Genomic DNA, 20,689 nt, shown 5'->3' with positions numbered 1-20,689 from the left:
ACTATGCTGTACACCAGACATAGACACAACATTGTAAACTGACTGTACCTCAATAAAAAAAGAAAAAAGAAAGAAAACCAACTATATGGTTGTTTATCTAATTCTGGAAGGAGCTGAAATTTGAAGTTTATAAGCAGAGTTCATCATTCATAATGAATGCCTTAGAAATGGACTAGGTCATCCAGAGGGTTTTTTAAATTTAAATCATTAGGAAAAAATAAATCACCAGGAATAGACTCCATAGGGCCCAGAGTCAAGCAACAGGTGCACTTCAAATTTTAACAGCCATGCAGAGGAGCCTATGCTGGAGAAGTACCAAGAAAGGTAGTAATAAAAAGAAAACCCTCTGGTTGTCAGGAATGGGAGATGAGAGAGTCACGAGAAACCAAGATGAGAGGGCCACTTACTACTTTGAAAGGAACCAGGATATGTCACCCAAAATGTCACCCACTCTTTGGCACATTATTTCAAATTTCAGGCACTTAACATACAGCCAGTGCAAGAAAGATGCTCTGACCCTCCTTTTTCTTCCTGAGAGCAGGAGGTAAAACTCCATGTGAAAGGGTCCCTTCTGTACCAAGAGGAAGACAGTCATTCTTCTGAGAAGCAGAAGGTGGTGGGAGAGTTGGGGACTGAGCAATATGTACCAACAAACACTGTTCTATCTGTCCCTACCTCCCTAGTTACTCCTTCACTATGAACTACCCACAGCCCAAACCCCTTTGTGAATTCTTCACAAATGTATTAATTGTTGTCCAAAATGTATAAAAGCTTCCTGTTCTTGTCACATCTTCGGGTCTTCAGTCTCTTGTGAAGGCTCCCATGTACTTGTAAACATTTAATAAAATGTGTATGCTCATCTCCTGTTAATCTGTCCTGGGTCAGTTTCAACCTGAGGCCCAGCCAGAGACCCTAAAGAGGGCAGAGGAGAATTTTTTCCTTCCCTATAGCTGCTAGAATGTCCAGTAAGATGGTAAATGGGAAGTGAGCATTAGATGTTCACCACAGAGGCCATCCGTGTCCGTGGCAAGAGAGCAGTGATTGGCACGATCCAGTGGGAGATGCAAGAGTGTGGAGAAATAAAGCGCGAATGTTGGGTGAAGATACTGGAAGGATACATGTTGAAGAAACAAGTGTTCACAATTTGACTCTGTATTGGGTTTTTTAAGGGCAGTTTCGTGTTCTCAGCAAACCTGAGTGGAGATCACAGAGTTCCAGTATGTCCCTCCTCTGCCATTGCTGGTCCCCACTGCCAACCCCCACAAATGAGAGAAAGCCCTTCCCCACTGTCCTGTCAACCCTCCAAACCAGAGCAGTGTGCTGACTCCACATGCATTACGGTTCACTCTTGATGCTGCACATGTTAAGGGTGCTGACAGATGTATCTCACCACTACAGTGTTGTTCAGAATAGTCTCTGCCTTAAATGTCCTCTGTGCTCCCCTACCCACTCCCCGACCCTTACAGCCCCTGGCAACTCGCTGATCTTTTAACCCTCTCCATAGTTTTGCTTTTCTGGAATGTCACATGTTGTTAGAACCACAGGTGTGTAAGCTTTCAGACTGCCCTCTTCCGGAGAGTAATGTGCATTGAAGGTTCCCCTCCTGTCTTCTCCTGATTCTATAGCTCACTCATGTCTTATAAGCACCAAATAGCACTCCATTGCATGAATGTTCCCCAATCTACGTGTCCATTCACCTCCTGAATGACACCTTGGTTGCCTCCAAGTTCTGGTAGTTATGAAAAAGCTGCTGTTAATGTCTGCGTGCATGTTTCTGCCTGGATGTAAATGTTTGACTCATTTGGGTCAATAAATACCAAGGAGCACGATTGCTGGATCATATGATGAGAGTATGTTCAGTTTTGAAAGATACCATGTGTCCATATTCCTAGGGTTTCTTAAGATAGTAGCTGAGAGCATGTCAGCACACTAAAGAATCAGGCCAATGAAGGAGGCAGAACGTGAAGATGCTGGAAAGGAATATGTCACTGAGGCAAAACCTCACCTCCGCTGTCTTAGGGTTTACGGCTGGGCCTGAGAATTAAAATGAACACTAGACAGACCACAAATTTATCTCCTATAAGTTTTACATGACATGGGAGCCATCCTGAGGAAATGAAGACCCAAAGAAATGGCAAAACCTAAACACTTTTATATTGGGTTGAACAGAGAGGTGATCTTGGAAAAGTAACTACACTATACGGGGAGACTAAAGGAGGATTAAGAATTCTTCTTTTTAATTGTAGTGTAGTTGATTTTTAACGTGTTAGTTTCAGGTGTATAGCAAAGTGACTCAGTTTTATATTTTTTCAGATTCTTTTCCATTACAGGTTATCACAAGATATTGAATATAGTTCCTTTTGCTATGCAGTAGGTCAAGAATTATTTTTACAAGGTCAGTTTGTACACAATTCTCGTTCTCAACTTCTCATCCTTGACTGTAAGAACGTCACACTCCTCCTGGGACAAGGAGGGCATCTTCCACTGGGGGGCGGGGGGGGCGATACCTCCTGCATCCGGGAGGAAAAGGGGAAGGGACAGGGTGCCTTTCTCACACCTGCTGTTTGGGGCGGGGGTCGTTACTGTTGTTTTTTAAAAGCATCTGTAGCTCAACACGAGATTCTGGTTTCCCTTACATCTTTTACCCTAAGTGTGGCTTTTGGCAGAAAGATGGACACATTTTCCTGACACGACAGGGCAGGGGAGGCTGAAGGGTAAGACAGGAGCAGGTTGTGCGTATTCTTTTCTTGTGTGTTGGGAAGATGACTTGGCTCTTGCTGTTTGGGTTCTAATTCCTCCATGAATGATCAGGCAAGGTATCAGGCGAAAAGAGGGTGAGTGGAGCGAGAAGAGCTTGGAGAAGGTTAGTCATGGATGCCGGGGCCACCAGCATGTGAGCTCACTTTCGGGAGGCATATGGCTGACCCGGTGTGTGGGTCACTTTGAATTTACAGTGCTATCATCTGGCCAATTTTTGGATGTCACACACTGCCTCCTCACTCCTAAAAAAGGAAGAAAGATGGACAAACATGACTGAACCTCACAAATGGAACCCTTGAGAAGAGGAGTGATTTCATTGGGCAAATTGTGAGTCAAAGTCCCACAGCTGTTTTAAAGATTGAACAGAGTTGGGGGACGGTGTTAGCTCAAATGGTAAGCACATGCTTAACATGCATGAAGTCCTGGGTTCAATCCCCAGTAACTAAAAATAAATAAACCGTAAGATTGAACAGAGTTAACACAACAAAGAGGATGTGAATGCTACTTATAAACAGCAAGATGATCAATTTTATGTGATATATATTTTCAACCACAGTCAAAAACAAAACATCCTCTCCTTGATTTGGAATAAGGGAGTTCCTGGATCTGTTGGAGAGGGTCAACAGCAGTGTGGAAAACCAGGGGTCAGCAATTTGAAATATTTTATACCCTTGGAGTGGATAAAAATTGTAAATGATAGTAGATGTAGGTGCTGTAATTCAAAAGGAAGAGCAGGGAGAATTTTAGTGTTTATTTATTGTTTGTTTGTTTACACAGACATGCAGTGGGAGGATATAGCTCAGTGGTAGAGTGCATGCTTAGCATGTGTGAGGTTTTGGGTTCATTCCCCTGTACCTCTGTTTTAAAAATTAAATTAAATTAAATTAAATTAATAAAATAACAGACATGCAATGTAAAGTGAGATGGAAATTCTAAAATAGAAAAGAAATGCTGGAGACCAAAAATTCTGTAACAATAAGGAGGAATGCTTTCGATATACGTATTCATAGACTGGATACAGCTAACAAAAGAATCTGACTTGAGGATATCTCAATAGAAATGTCCAAAACTGGGGGAGGGGAGTTCAAAAACAAAATGGAATACTCAAGAACTGTGGGGCAACTACAAAAGCTATAAATGATGAATAACAGGAATAACAGAAAGAGAAAAAGCAACAGAAGAAATTGAATCAGTAATAAGCTTCCAAAACAGAACACACCATACTGACAATGGGTTCACTGGGGTATTCTAGTAAACATTTAAGGAAGAAATTATACCAGTTCTCTACAATCTCTTTTAGAGGAGAGAAGCAGATGGAGTAATTCCTAACTCATCTATCAAACTTCATCTAATTGTACATCTGAAATATGTGTAATTTACCATAATAAAGGTATTTTAAAAAAGATATTACAAGGAAATTTCAGATCAATCTCTGTCATGAACACGGATGCAAAAATCTTCAACAATGAGATACCACTACACATCTATTAGAATCCAAAATCTGGAACACTGAAACACCAAGTGCTGATGAAGATGTGAAATAACAGGATCTCTCATTCATCGCTGGGGAGGACAGTACACGCACCACGGAAGACACGCTGGCAGTTTCTCAGAAAACAAACAGACTCGTACCAGCAACCGTGCTCCTTGGTATTTACACAAAGGAGTTGAAAACTTCTGTTCCTATGAAAACCAGAATAGAACTGTTCATAGTAGCTTTATTCATAATTGCCAGAACTTGGAAGCAAGCAAGATGGCTCCTTCAGTAGGTACATGGATAAACGGTGGTATATCCAGATAATGAAAATCATTCAGTTGTAAAAAGGAATGCAGTAGCAAGCCATGCGAAGACATGGAGGAATCTTAAGTGCATGTTACTAAGTGGAAGAGCCAACCTAAGGGAGGAGGGTGTAGCTCAAGTGGCAGAGCACACGCTTAGCACGCACAAGGTCCTGGGTTCAATTCCCAGTACTGCCTCTAAAAATAAAGAAATAAATAGACCTAATTACCTCCCCGCCTCCAAAAAGCACTAAGTAACTCTTAAAATACACACACACGCCAAAAGGGCAAGGTGATACGCATAGTGTTGTGAAATTAGAAAAATTTTGTCTTTAAGTAAAAAAAATAAAAAATGTATATATGAAACAAAACGTTGGACCAAGGGGTTACTAAGCCTAGGTTTACTTCCAATCCTGCTACTAATTAGCTGTGCAAGTCACTCATTTCCCCTTCCTGGGTCCTAACTTACTTCTCTATGAAAGAAGGAAAATGGGCCTCACGCCACACAAGGCTTTTTCCTGTTTCAACTTTCTGTGGTTAACATTGTTTCTTTCTACTTTAAAGCTACAAAGGACCCTTGAAACCTGTGTAGGATTTTATATATCAGATCAAATAAAATGGAATATGGCCACACACACACACAAAATAAGATCTATTGAAATGAAAATAAAAAAGATTAAGAAGTGACAAGTTTTGAATATTTGCTTTTTAAACAGTCTGGTTCAGGCATGATTGACTTAAACTGCTTGCATTTAAAATACACAGTTTGAAGTTTACACGCTTAGAGTATTAAAGCTCAAAGTTTCCTCCTGCCCTTTTAAATTTATCCTTCTCAACATACGAAACTACTCTAATGAAATAGCACATACCGTACCCTTTGTAATGGCTATTTTCAAATATATCCAGAAATTGAAAAGACTAGTAGGAAGTAATTGTTCTGTTATTATTTGTCATTTTTTGGTTGTTTTTATTTTATCTATTCCCATGCACGTAGTGGTTTATTTATAATTGCAGACATCATGTCATTTTACGCATAATCCCTTCAGGATGTGTTTCTAAAATGTAAAGGCCCTTATATAACTCCAATAACCCTACTGCATAAAATCAAAATATTTAAAATTATGGTAAACTGTTATAAGTGCTGAACTTTGTCAGCTGTATTCACGATTTAATGCAAACTGATTGCAATCTGGATGCAAATTTATCTTAGGTGATAATAAGGTGTGTCACACAAGTTTTTAGCCTCTCTGTACCACTTCCTATTTTTAAATTCATATTATTCACTTGATTAAGTTGCTAAGCCATTTGTCCATTAGAATTTGCCAAAATCTAGATTTGGCTTGCTGAGTCTTTCACACTCTTTAACATGCTCACCCTTCTTCCATATTCCCTGTACACCAGCTATGCTCCACATTATGAAACATCAGGGTAGGGTGGAGGGTGTAGATCCAGTGGCAGAGCCCATGCTTAGCACGCACAAGGTCCTGGGTTCAGCCCCCAGTACCTCCTCTGAAACTGAAGAAATAAATAGACCTAATCACCCCCCTCCAACACAACAACAACAAAATCAGGGGAATGCAGTTAAAACCACAGCAACGTAATTCCACACACTTGCTGAAAGAGTCAAGGCTTTAAAAGCTGACCACATCCACTGTCAGCAACGATATGGGGCAACTGGAACTCTCACACACTACTGGTAGGAACAGAAAACGGAGCAACTGTTTTCCAATGGAAGCACTGGGGACTGAACCCAGGACCTCACGCATGCTAAGCACGGGCTCTGCGACTGAGCTACACCCTCCCCTTGGGAACAGTCATTTTAGATGACAATTTGGTGTTTCATAAAAAGTTGTATGTTCAACTACAGTCTGACTCAAGTACGGCATTTTGAGGTATTAACACAAGAAAGGAAACATGACAATATGAACAACTGTATCCAATTTCTGTGATGCTTTTATTTGCAATAGCAAAACTGGAAACATGTATGGGTATGGAAAATACCCATAAACAGATGAATAAATAAATAGTGGGATAGCAACATACTTCTCAATAATGAAATAATAAAAGGATGAATTACTCACTTAAGCACCACTGATGAATTTCAAAATAAGTATGTCACACAAGGACACCCAAGGGAAAAAAAGACTAAACACTTCATGATTTCAGTCATACAAAATTCTAGAAATTCAAACTAATCCACTGTAACGAGAAGCAAATCAATGGTGGCCTGGAGAACAGGGAGATTATTAAAGGACACAGATAACTATGGAGGTGATGGAAATATTTACTATCATAATTGTTTGATGGTTTCATGGACTTGTATAAATGTCCAAAATTATCAAATTGCATAGTTTAAATATAGACAATTTACTGCATGTAACTTATACCTTATTAAAACTTTACAAATATGGTTCAAATTCAGTTTAGGAAATCAGGTCTGGCAACCATACTGACTCAATGGGTAAGTTTGGCATTTGCCTCAGTGGCAACCAAAATACATGAGCAATTTGTGAAGTGGAAACAAAGTGGAAAACATTCACTCAACAGGAATGCCAGATGGGTCACAGAGACAACATCGCTGGACTAAGGAGCTCCGTTCTCTCTGTCCTTGTTTCCCTGTGTACACAGCAAAGGCCTTAGGGAAACAGCCCAGAGAAGCCACGGGAATCCACAAAACCTTCAGATTATCTTCTCTGACAAGACTCTCAGCTACACAAAATGCACAATCCTGGAAGTCCTGAGAATTTCTGTACCTGCTCATCCTTCACAGCCGCAGGGACTAACCACTGTGAACGACATTTCAAAAGAGGCACATTGTAACCAGAAAGTCGTATCCTCCACTCTCTATGAATCCAGTGTTTCTGTAACAGTTATTCCCCTGCCCCCTCAAATCTTAAAATCTGTGATGTTACCCTACAGAATTCAGGACATCTGGGCACATGGCTCCGCTGTAGGACCAGGGAACAGGCTTCCCTCATCAGTGCTGAGCACGATGCAGTATCGCCTGCAAACAAGAGAACAAGTTTGTGCTACTCTTAAAGGCACTGAAGGTTGTCAGAACAACCAACAACGGCCCCCTCCTCAGTGTGAACTCTGAACCTACAAGATGTCACAGCATCCAAGCTATAAATTAGGACCACAAAGCCTTGCAGTCTCTCCTGGAAGGCTTTGAGCAGCAATGTAACGTAGGCCAAAGCTGGAGAGGCATATTCTGCCATCATACTGTCCACTCTGAGGCACACAGGGTTTGGGATCCTGACCAGAGCTGTTCATCCCTTCATGTTAGCAAACTCTGTGAACCTCAAACCACCCCCTACAGTGAATAGAACCCCTAAGATTAATGGTAGCTTAAACAAGACCTTCATTACTATACAAACAGGAGCAATGGGTGGCAGACTGTTCCCCAGGCTGGTGACTTGGAGGCTGGAAAATCCCACAAGTCTCAGGAGACCAATAATATCCCTGAAAAATGTAGACCACCTTTTCAAATCACAAACAGACTCCTTCAGGCCAAAACTGGGGAAGGCCCATGCTTTAACTGGTGAAAGGGGGACAAAAGGGGGAAAGACTAAGTGCTCAATCTACTCATGAATCATCCTGCAAATGGGAGAGCACCAGGGTTTCCTTTCCTGAACACACTGGGATGGGTGGCTGTTACACACTATGGGCATCTGTCAGGTGGTTAGAGGGGAAATGACTTCTGCTGTAGAACTGTCAGTGACATGAATCTGGCAAGGGCCCTGGGTAGGTTAAAAAGTACAGTGCAGCTCTCACATACCTGGAATTCATGTGGATGTTTGGCTGAGGTTCAATACAGGCAAACAGCATCTTCATAAAGGATCTTCTCCATTGTTGTTACACTGAACAGAAGTCGTATGTACCTGCACACTGAAGTTAGTTCTCCCACTTGAAATTGGTGGTATCCAATGAGGTGTAAGACCTTCAGCTGAAGGCTTTCTTTCATTCACTGAACTCATAAGGCCTTTCTCCACTGTGAATTCTCTGGAGTATAACGAGGCAAGACTTTGGCTAAATGATTTTCCATATTTGCCATATTCATAAGGCCTTCATCCAATGTGATGTTATAGTGTTTTAGAAGCCTGGAGTTTGAGGTAAATAATTTCCCACATTCAAGTATTCATAAAGCCTTTCACCAGTGTGAACATTAAAACTGGACCTATGGGTAAACAATTTCCCAAATTCACTGTGCTCATAAGGCCTTTAACCAGTATGAACTCTTCGGTGTTTAATGAGGCTGGAGCTATGGCTAAAAGATTTTCCACATTCACTGCACTCATAAGGCCTTTCTCCCGTGTGAATTCTCCTGTGTTTAATGAGGCTGGAGTTCTGAGTAAAGGATTTCCCACATTCACTACACTCGTAAGGCCTTGATCCAGTGTGAACTCTCTGGTGTTTTAAGAGACTGGAGCTGTAAGTAAAGAATTTCCCACATTCACTGCACTCATAAGGCCTTTCTCCGGTGTGAACTCTCCGATGTTGCAGAAGTGCAGAGCTCTGGCTAAAAGATTTCCCACATTCACTGCACTTATAAGGCCTTTCTCCACTATGAACTCTATGGTGTTCAATGAGGCTAGAGTTCTGAGTAAAGGATTTTCCACACTCACTGCACTCATAGGGCCTTGATCCAGAATGAACTCTCTGGTGTTTTATGAGACTCGAGTGGTATGTAAAGAATTTCCCACACTCACTGCACTCGTAAGGCCTTTCTCCGGTGTGAACACTCCGATGCTGAAGGAGGGCAGAGCTTTCACTAAAGGACTTCCCACATTCACTACACTCATAAGGCCTCTCTCCAGTATGAATTCTCCGATGTTTAATGAGGTTAGATTTGTTACTAAATAATTTTCCACATTCATCACACTCATGAGGCCTTACTCCAGTGTGAACTCTCCGGTGTTGAATGAGGCTAGAGCTCTGCCTAAAGGATTTCCCACATTCCCCACACTCATAGGGCTTTTCCCCAGTGTGAACTCTCCAGTGGTCATTGAGGCTATAGCTTTTGCTAAAAGATTTACCACATTCACTACATATGTAGCATTTTTCTCTAGTTACGACTCTTTCGTGCTGAACGAGTACGTGTTTGTAACCAAAGTCCTTTGTGCATTCTCCAGAGTTGTAATGAGTTTTTCCCCTGTGAAAGGCTGCCCCACATGCATTTCTCCTGTTTGACTTCTCCCTAGTGTGTGTGGCCTCACCACAGGGAAAAGACTTCCCCAACACAAAAAATCTGCAGTCTTTCCCAAAAGAGCTTCTGTCCATGTTGCTTCTGAAGCATTTCTCCCCAACGTGCTGCTTCTGATGCTGAAGTTCTGCACAGAAATACAGTTGTTTTCCCGATGGCTCAATATTGTACAATTTCTGCCCACAGTGTGTTCTCTGGTGCTCAGTCAAGTGCAAACTGTCTCTCAAGTCCAGGCCACATATCTCACAAGGATGGGCCTTCTGGGGGGACACAGCTGTATGGGGATCCTTGACCTGTGACATTCCTTGTATAGAAATGATCTGTTCAGAAGATGCCTCTTCATCCTCTGCTCCATGCCAACCTGAAAGCAAGTAATGCTGGTCAAGTGCACAGTGACTTTGGTAGGAGGGGAGCAGCTACTACACAAGTATATGTAGTAACTGAGGAACCTGTCCATGGGATTGTTTGTAGGACCAAGGAGTTGGTTGTGGTTGAGGATGGCGTGCTTAGCAATACTGGGTTATAAAGATCACAGACTGGAAGAGGCCTCATGAGGTGAAGGACACAACCATGTGGTGGCCACAAAGAGAAGAGATGGGGTCTGCAATTCATTCCTCTGTAAACAACTTTCAAGAGGAACTTGTCTGCTGGTGACACACGAATGCTGTATAGAAGGGTTGTGTCAAGATCCAAGAAAACACAACGATACCAGGGCAGCTGGTATTCAAGGACTGTTTAAGGATGTGTGCACACCTCATGATGCAACACACAGGGGCCAATGTGGACAGCACTGCAGATGGAGTGGTGAGAAGAACAGGTGAGAGAGTCCAGAAACATGAGTTTAACCCTAGGTTGTAAGTAAGAGTAGAAGTGACAACAGAGATGATGAATCAGTAAAGTATCAAAAAAGGGGAAGGAAAACAGAAATGAAGTATGGACACTGGCATCAAAATACCAGTCAAACATAACAGGTTCTCTAGCATGATGTGAACACAGCACTGTCATCAAGTCCTCCTCCGTGTGCTACTCTGCAGGGCCAGACTCCCTCTGAGGCATCTTGCTTGATTCATATACACACTGAGAGCCACCTCCTCAGTGATCAAATGCATGGCACCTTGGTGATACAATAACTAAGGGAATGACACACAGATGAGTAGATGAGTAGCCAGCACTGTCCCCACACAACTCAGCACATGACAGCCCACAGGACGGAAAACTAAATATTACACAGAGAACTTCACAAGGAGGTCTTGCGAGATCAGTCTGTGGTTCATTTAAGTATTAACTGTATCAGTGATAGCAACTCCCGGCACAGGCAGGTATGAGGGAACGTCAGCTGGAGGAAGGAAGCAGAACGTGGAGCACACAGGTGGCCCAAATCCAGAGGAAGGCACTCGGTCAGGGAGAAGGGAAGCAAGGTGCTACACAGCAGGCTCACGCCAGACTCTTGCCCCTGGTTCCCTCCCTGCAAGTCCACAGGGAAGCCAGCAGTGGGCCTGCTGAAGGAAGGAGAGGGCAGTGCGCTAGTCTCAGCACCCAACCACAGTGCCTCCCCACAAAACCGGGGAGAAAGCAGTGCCTCCAGGCCTGATGTACAAGGGTACACTGCTCCTGAGGGGAAGGACAGCAGAGACTAGCTCAGGGCACAGGGGTGGGTCCGAGAGCCTTACCCAAGGAGGTTATAAGTGCCAGGTTCTCCAGCATCACGTTGTGGTACAGGCATCTCTGAGCCTCATCAAGGAGATCCCATTCCTCCCAGGAGAAATATACGGCCACATCCTCAAAGGTCACACTGCCCTGGCAAGACAGGGACAGATGAAACCATAAACAGCCCCTTCTCAAGGACAATAATCCAACCCCGACACATGCCCATCCTCCTCCCAAGCTCTCCAACTCAGAGGAGAAACAAGGCCCTGGCACCATAGGTGCCACTGTCTTCAAATGGCCCCACCGATCACTGGGGCCAACCATCAGCAGGAAAAGGCAGGTGGACAAGTAAACAGCTAAGTTGTGGACCTTGCACAGAGAGATCCACAGGCTCATGGCAGGCTATTTGGCTGGTGTGGCCAAGGTCACATAAGCCTCAGTACCAGGGCCCTGGGGTCATCAAGCATATGCCCTCTCCAAGGATGCATCATCCTTGAGGCTGGATCCCACAGCCACATGCCTATGGTCACCACCACCTCAGTGTCCCACACCCCAGGTTTCCAGACCTGTGTATTTTGCTGATCACTTAATGTCTCCACTTAATGGTCTTGGAAACATCTCAGAAGCTCCTGATACTTCTGGGGAATATTACTGCTACTACCAACTTCCTCACCTCAGGTGACAGAGCTTCCATTCCCACAGCTGCTAAGAAAAAACATCTTAGGAACATCCCGAAATCCTATCTCACTCCCTCGTGGTCCACATTAGAAAACAGTTGTCACTTTTTAAAACATACATCCAGAATCCAATCACATCTCTGCAATCAAGACTCTGGCCCACTGACCCTCACCTGGATTACCGCAGTAGCCTCCACCCTGGAGGCTCCTCTCCCTCAAACCCACAGTCTATACTTTATACAGTTATCAGATGGAGACAATTAAGATCTTGGTACTACAACCTCCCTCCTCTGACCCAAACCTCTCGTCACCACCAGAATAGACACGCAACTTGTCATTCCAATCCTGATTCCTGTTCCCTGATCTTTGTTCCCACCTGAAAGAAAAGAGAACTTGTCTTTTCCTGCAAACTCTCAGCTCAGTTTCACCTCAAGATGTGCACAGCCTGCTACCAGTTTCTGGGATAACCTTCCACAACCGTTTACACCGGTTGCCAGAAACAGAACACTTTCATGTAACTCTTGGCATGGACTCAGGACCCTGGGCTTGCGGTTTCTCCAGGGTTTCCGACCCCAAGCTGGGGGTACGGCACGTAAGAGCCACAAGAAACCACAGTTCAGGGAACATGTGGGCGGAGGTTAGGGGCAGTGCGGGAATGAGCCCATTCCCAACACGCCCCTGGCTGTGTTGGCTCCGTAAGCGCTTCTGCAGCCCTGAGAATGCGGAAAAGGGCATGTCTGAAAAGGCAGGCATCTATGGCGGGATTGGATGGCTCAGGCGACGCCGCCCGGGGACCTCAGCGCCGCGTCCTATACCCACGCCTGGCCCTGAAGACTGAGACTCGGGGTAGCTACTCAACTTCTGTGCTCAGTTCGCCCTTCAGCAGGCGTACCCCCCGCCTGGGGGCCTCTCCCCGGCCTGCACATCGGGGCCCGGGCCGCAGGCACGCGAGCAGGCGCCCCGCACTCGGGGCTCTAGTGTCCGGCGGGAGAGGGCGGTGCGGGCCCGGAGGACGCGCGTTTACCTGAGGCGGGTCCCTCAGCGCAGCCGCCGCCATCGGTGTCTGAGGGCGGGAGCGGCTTGAGAGGAGGGGGGCGCGGGGGTCCCCAAGCGGCGTCGCCAAACCTCGGACCGGCCTCTGTGCGGCGGGGACAGCGCCTCCTCTCTGACCTTCTCGGTTCGGTCACCTCAGAATGAACCACAACTCCCGAACCTCTCACACCGATTCAACAAAACCGGGAGCAGCTAACATGGCCACCGTGAGGAGGATGCCGGAAGTCCCGCCCTCAGCTTTTATGACTTCCTCGCGCTAAGCTCTCATTGGGTGGCGCTGCTGCCGCTCGTTCTGAGCATTCTGGATAATGTAGTCCCCGCAGTTCCGCAGACTCCGTGCGAACAGGTTTCTGCAGGAAGAGCAAGGCCGAGTTCCGCCGGTAGAAGTTGGGAAACGGCATACCCAGGTGAGCTTCGCCTGCTGTTTAAAGGAGTCTTCATCATATGCTGCCAAGTGCTCTCTGCAGCTGATTACCCAAGTGTTTGGAGACATACTATTTCAGACTCGGTGAAGTTCAGCATGTTCTCAGAGGCTAAAAATACTATTTCAGATGCCACCAAAGGCTACAAATCCAAATAAACATACCGTTTTTATAGTCATTCAGACACAAGGTGTCCACTGTTAGCAGAAGCGAATAAACAGTATCTTATTTCAGTTCAAATGCATGCCCTCCAAAGCATAACGCCAGTTTGCCAGTCTATGTATATTTTTGGTCAGGGAGAAAAGAGAAAATACTCCAGATTGTGGGTTTTTTGTTTTTGTGTTTGTTTTTGTGCTTGAGGAGGGAAGTAATTCGGTTTATTGATTTCTTTGTTTGAGGTACCGGGGATTGAACCCAGGCCCTTGTGCATGCTCTACCTCTTGAGCTATACCCTCGCCCCCTCTAGATGGTGTTTAGTCAAGGAAGATGGAGGAAGGATGTTGGGCCACCCTGAATCAGGAGTGTAAAGACAGATCTAACAGATCTGCCTAAACTTTAGTCAGGATTCCCTAGGCCTTTTTTCGATCAGGCCCAGTTCTTGGGCCTTGTCCTTAAGAGCAAGAATTCTGCGAAGTTGGTTTGGCAAGAATTTACCATCCTCAATATCTGATTGCCACTGATATCTGACCACCACTGATATCTGATGAAATTTCCTCATCCTTCACCATCAGATGGGTGATAGCTGATCACACTGCCCTTCATTCTGCAAGAATTGGTTAGGTCAGTTTAGGAAGAATTTCCCTACACTCTTCCACTGACAACCCACCCCCTTGCTCCTTGGCTATAAATCTCAACGTTTTACAAGTGTCTGAATAATTTTTCTTTAAAAGATCAGTCTGTAGTTCCCAAAGAAAACATCTCCCCTGTCTGTAGAGTCAATTATTCTGTCCAATTCATTGAGCAACACTTTTATCCATTTAGTATCTCTTACTTGATATCCTAACATACATTCAGTTTCTTTTAGGAATCTAACAATCAATCTCAAAAAGAGGACAATAAAAAAAAAAAAAAGAGGACAATGAGAAACATGCTATTTTGATGCTTTCCAATGGCTGCATTGTTCATAGTTGGAGCATATATGCAAAGGGTGCTCTTATCCTGAAGATATTGGGAGCGTGTTAAATGTGTGATTTCATTGCCAGTAAGTGATTATCATTTCTTTTTCAATGCAGGGAGGGTCTGCATGAATAATTGATATTATCTCAGAAAATATTTACAAAATGCAAATTATACAGAGCTATTAATAATGTCTAAGTGGTGATTCAAATGTGGTAGCAGAAATAGTTCTGGTGAAACATCACTGGAAGGTGAAAAAAGTTCAGACCTCAGAGAAATTTTAGCAATCATAGCTGAGAAGACATAGAATTAAGCTGAACGCATGACTAGAATGGTCACTCTGAAGGTTTTGCCTCCAAATGTGATTATTCTTCATTCCTGAAAATTTTGAGCAATACTGGAAGGAGAGTTAAAGGAGACATTTAGAGTAGCCAGAATTGTAAAGATATACAGGGAAGCTGTGATTTCATGTTTATTGCCTGGTCTCACTAATGATCAATGAGCAAATGTTTGGTTTTAGGTGCTTAATGGGAGACATTGGGTCATAAGGGAGACAAAGACCCCTGAATTCATGGGACTTAAATTGTATTCGAGGAAGAAAGACCAGAAAAATAAAAGAATAGATAATTATATAGTATGTTAGAATGTGGCAGACAAATTGGAAAAAGAAGGCAAGGTAAGTGTCCTAAGAACTATGGTATGAAATACAATGTTACACAGAACAGAAAGGGAAGCCTCCTTAATAAGGGGGCCATTGCAAAAAAGGCTTGAAATGGAGGTAAGGGATGAGCCCTGTGGGTAATTTTGCAATAAGTTTCAGGCCAAAGAAGAAGGTGACTAGGTTGTTCAGTGGGTGGAGGCTTCACAGGTCTCAGCAGTGGAGAGCCTGGGACACCAGCCCTGTTAGCCATTCCTTTGCTTTGTTCATGGCAGAGACACTCAAGGGATGTGAGTAATAAATTTTGACTGCCTCTCAGAGCTTGAAAATTTCCACTATGGTGAACTGGTGCCTAGAACCAGGCAGCCTCAGCTTTCCTAGAACCCTGGTTCATATTTTGATCCCTGGACCTTCACCATCAGTGTCACTAGGGAATTCACTATAAATACACATTCTCAATCGTGAACCCAGAATCGAATCAGGCACTCTGTGGCTCAGGCCAAAGAACTTGTGCTGTAACAAGCTCCCAAGTGATTCTGATACATGTTCAAGAAATACCCATCCCTTTGCTGTGTATTCTGCAGAAACATGTACCTACCTTCCTTGTGTTTAGCAAGTGTTCTGTCTAAATCTGTACAATTTTTTTTTAGCTGAAGTTGGGAAAAAAAATGGACCACCAACAAAAAAATCCTAACAAAATACCAGCAAACTGACTCCAACAGTACATTAAAAGGATCGTACACCATGATCAAGTGGGATGCAAGAATTGTTCAATATCTGCAAATCAAGCAATGTGATAGCCTATATTAACAGATTGAAGAATAAAAACAATATGATCATCTCAGTAGATACAGGAAAAGCTTTTGATAAAATTCAACATCCATTTATGATAAAAAAAACTCTTCAGCAAGTGGGCATAGAGGGAACATACCTCAACATAATAAAGGCCATACCTGACAAACCCACAGCCAACATCATACTCAATGGTGAAAAGCTGAAAGTATTCCCTCTAAGATCAGGAACAAGACAAGGATGCCCACGCTCACCACTTTTATTCAACATAGTTTTGGAAGTCCTAGCCACAGCAGTCAGAGAAGAAAAAGAAATAGAAGAAATCCAAATTGGAAAGGAAGAAGTAAAACGGTCACTGTTTGCAGATGACATGATACTATGCATAGAAAATTCTAAAGATGCCACCAGAAACCTAATAGAGCTCATCAATGATTTCAGTAAAGCTGCTGGATACAAAATTAATATACAGAAATCCACTGCATTTCTATATACTAACAACAAAATATCAGAAAGAAAAAAATTAAGGAAACTACCCCATTTACCATTGCATCAAAAAGAATAAAATACCTAGGAATAAACCTGCCTGAGGATGCCAAAGCACTGTACTCCAAAAATTATACGACAGTGATCAAAGAAATTGAAGGTGATACAAACAGATGGAAAGATATACTGTGCTCTTGGATTGGAAGAATCAATATTGTTAAAATGAACATATTACCCAAGGCAATCTACAGCTTCAATGCTATCCCTGTCAAATTACCAATGGCATTTTTCACAGAACTAGAACAAAAATTTTTAATTTGTATGGAAACACAAAAGACCCCAAATAGCCAAAACAACCTGGAGAAAGAAGAACAGAGCTGAAGGAATCATGCTCCCTGACTTCAGACCATTACAAGGTTACAGGAACCAAAACAATCTGGCACAAAAACAGACATATAGATCAATGGAACAGGACAGAAAGCCCAGAAATAAACCCACACAACTATGGTCAATTAACCTGTGACAAAGGAAGCAAGGATATATAATAGAGCAAAGGCAGTCTCTTCAGTAAGTGGTGCTGGGAAAACTGGAGAGCTGCATGTGAAAGAATAAAACTAGAACATTCTCTAACACCACATGTGAAAATAAAGTAAAAACAGATTAAAGACTTACATGTGAGACCAGATACTATAAAACTCTTAGAGGAAAAGATAGGCAAAACACTCTTTGACATAAATTACAGCAATTTGGGGGGGGGGGTGCTCCATCTCCTAGAGTAATGGAAATAAAAACAAAAATAAACAAATGGGACTTAATAAACTTAAAAGCTTTTGCACTTCAAAGGAAACCATAAACAAAACCAAAAGACAAGGGGGGAGAGTGTAGCTCAAGTGATAGAGTGCCTGCTTAGCATGCAGGAGGTCCTGCGTACAAACCCCAGTACCTCCTCTAAAAATACCTAATTACCACCCCCCAAAAAACAAAACAAAACAAAAAAACCCAAAAGACAACTTATGGGCTGGGAGAAGATATTTGGAAACAATGCTACTGACAAGGGATTAACTTCCAAAATGTATTAACAGCTCATACAGCTTAATATCAAAATCGGCAGAAAACCTAAGTAGACATTTCTCCAAAGAAGACATCCAGATGGTCAACAGGCACATGAAAAGATGGTCAGCATCACTAATTGTTAGAGAAATGCAAATCAAAACAATAAGATGTCACCTCACACCAGTCAGAATGGCCACCATTAAAAAGTCTACAAATAATAAAGACTAGAAAGAGTGTGGAGATAAAGGAAGTCTCCTACACTGTTGGTGGGAATGTAAATTGGTGCAGCCACTATGGAGGACAGTATTGAGGGTCCTTTAAAAGGTGAAAATAGGTCCTCATCATGGTAAGTCTATCTGTCACCACTGGCTCCGGGGTGGCTTTAAGACTGGAGGTGTCTGTGAGCTGGGCCAATGCTGCAGGCTGCATCGAGTCTTCTCACAAGACTTTCAGGATCAAGGGGTTTCTGGCTAACAACAAAAGCAGAATGGTCCCATTCCCCAAAGGATTCGAATGAAGACTGGTAATAAAATCAGGTACAACTCCAAGAGAAGACATTGGAGAAGAACCAAGCTGGGTCTGTAAGGAGCCGTACAGGAGGTGGTACACAAGGTCACTTGCATCTTACCCTATCACTCTGAAAACAGCGCTGCTGTCTGAATGGCCGGATGTGTTTGGGGACATGATTTTTCTCTTTGTGTCAGTGTTTCTCCACTATTGCTCTGGCTTGGTAATAAATATGTGAGACCTTTGAAAAATAAACATTTTCTTAAAAGGTGAAAATAGTTACCATATGATCTTGCAAATCCACTCCTGGGCATATATCTGGAGAAGACTCTAACTGGAAAAGATACACGCACTCCAATGTTCATAGCAGCACTATTTACAATAGCAAGACACGGAAAGAACCTATATGTCCTTCAACAGATGAATGGATAAAGAAAATGTGGTATAAATATACATGGAATATTACTCAGCCATAAAAATGAATGGAATAATGCCAATTTGGAGCAACATGGATGGGCCTTGAGATTATCATACTAAGTGAAGGAAGTCAAACAGAGAAAGACAAATATATGATATCACTTATAGGTGGAATCTGAAAAATGACACAAATGAACTTATTTACAAAACAGAAACAGACTCACAGACATAGAAAACAAACCTATGGATACCAAAGGGGAAAGCGGGAAGGGGGTATAAATTAGGAGTTTGGGATTAACATATACACATTACTAGGCATAAAACAGATAAACAATAAGGACCTACTGTATAGCACAGGGAACTATATTCAGTATCTTGTAATAACTTATAATGGGAAAGAATCAGAAAATATATATATATATATATAAATATTCCTCTGCCTGCCTCTTCTTCATAGAAGAGCTGTAGTCTCCGAGGCACCCCCCAAGCACAGAAGCCTGGCTCGAGAATTAATGATTGGTGGGGGACTCAGCTTGTTTTGTTGCTGCCCGAGAACCGGAGACAGGCCTGCTCAGGCCGCAGCTCTTCCAGCCGCCCGGCAACGTCGTCTCATCTAGCAGAGCAGCCCCCGCCCCCCACAACCGTGAGGAAGGTGAAGAGCCTCTGCCCTGCCAGCCAGCCTCCACAGCTCCTGGTGGAGCTCCCCAGGAACAGCAGTAATGGCAATGATAATGGCACTGGGGAAAATGAGGGGCTAGAACACGTACCCTCCTGCTCCTCTATCCACAGTGGAGACATGGAGAACAGGATGCACAGCACGAATCTCGACAGAGTAGTTCAAGAGGCAGTTCTCACTGTGACAGCCCTTCCCCACAAGAAGATGGGCAGACCATGTTTGAGGTGGAAATGCACACCAGCGGGGACCAGAGCGCCCAGTGAGAGGAGAAGTTGCAGCAGGAGAGGAAGAAGTAGATGCTTTGAATAAAAGCGTGGACTGGGTGTCCAGCGGGCCCAGTAGACCTGAAAACACCCCGCCCAAGGAGCTCCACTTCAGGCACCCGAGGCACTCTGTCTCTCTAAGCACAAGGAAAAGTGGCGCCATGGAGAAAGGGGGTATTTTCTCCACAGAGTTTCTTAAGGTGCTCACTCCATCTCTCCTCCTCTCCCATGTTTCGGCTTTGGAGCTAGGCATCTACACTGGAAAATGAGCGAGCACACCTGCCAGCACCTGCTGAAGGAAAGAAGAGCCGTGGGAAAGTGTGTGACTTGTGAAGTGGTGTCTTGTCACAGGAGTTTATTTGAACTTGAGACCGTTGTAACCATGACCCAACCTACCTCCCTATTTTTACATATCCAAGTTCCAGTAACTCTCAAATCCAGTATTCAAACTCTTTTGGGGTATTTTACTAACCTCATTCCCTTTTTGGCCCATAAAACACTTCAGAATTTCCTCACAGAGTTTACTGTTGTTTAGAAATTTGCAAGGGCTTCTTTTCCACAAATGCCACCAGCAGATGATAATTTTGTCAGCAATGCTGTTATCTCCTTTTAGTACCAACAGATCTAGACCTGCATCATTCGTGGGATAAATTTAACTCTTGCAGGATAATTCCCACCTCTCTCTCAAAACCAGATCAGGTTAGCAAATGATACAAAAGCTATGCTTTTTAGTTTTTCAAGACAAAGGCAAGCTTCCCGAAGCTTGAATTTATAGTTATTCAAAACAAAAGGAAATAAAACAAATGGAAAAAAAATAAGACACACGAAAAAAATATCCTGGGCAATAAAAAAAAAGTATTTTAAGCCAGGAAAAAAAAAAAAGAATTAATGATTGATGGGGGGAGGGTGTAGCTCAGAGGTACAGCCCCTGCCCAGCATGCATGAGGTCCTGGCTTCAACCCCCAGAACCTCTATCAAAAAAATAAGAAGCCTAATTACCTCCCACCCTGCAATAAAAAGAACTAATGATTGAAAGGATGGAAAGGATGTGAACATATAGGGAGAAAATCAGGAGTTCAGCCAGGAAAACTAGTAAACTTTTAAACAGTGAATAGCCATATGGTAGTCACAGAAGCTTCAGTGCCTTTCAGAAGTAGATGGCAGTATCTGATGCACATCCCTG

General features: G+C 43.3%; 1 protein-coding gene and 1 pseudogene across 2 annotated transcripts in view; one reads left to right on the top strand and one right to left on the bottom strand.

Annotated features, from left to right (window-relative positions):
* The window catches only part of LOC105104379 (zinc finger protein 154), a 29,060-nt gene extending 14,483 nt beyond the window's left edge, over nt 1-14,577 (bottom strand). The window contains exons 1-4 of one of the 2 annotated variants that reach the window (XM_064489959.1): nt 13,091-14,577; nt 11,413-11,539; nt 8,318-10,103; nt 7,452-7,543 (exon numbers count right to left, since the gene is read on the bottom strand). In XM_064489959.1, coding sequence (XP_064346029.1) covers nt 8,761-10,103; nt 11,413-11,539; nt 13,091-13,123 — 1,503 coding nt within the window. In that variant the 5' untranslated portion in view covers nt 13,124-14,577 and the 3' untranslated portion in view covers nt 7,452-7,543; nt 8,318-8,760. Of the gene's footprint in view, nt 1-7,451; nt 7,544-8,317; nt 10,104-11,412; nt 11,540-13,090 lie in introns of those variants that run through there. The other variant, XM_064489960.1, reaches the window with a different exon arrangement.
* A 3,359-nt stretch (nt 14,578-17,936) lies between these two features.
* LOC105101779 (BCL2/adenovirus E1B 19 kDa protein-interacting protein 3-like) lies at nt 17,937-19,987 on the top strand (annotated as a pseudogene).
* The last annotated feature ends 702 nt before the right edge of the window (nt 19,988-20,689 follow it).

This window comes from Camelus dromedarius, chromosome 9 (assembly GCF_036321535.1).
Source record: "Camelus dromedarius isolate mCamDro1 chromosome 9, mCamDro1.pat, whole genome shotgun sequence".
Classification (NCBI taxonomy): Eukaryota; Metazoa; Chordata; class Mammalia; order Artiodactyla; family Camelidae; genus Camelus; species Camelus dromedarius.
Note: the sequence above shows the minus strand (reverse complement) of the source record. Positions and strands in the feature narration are given on the sequence as shown.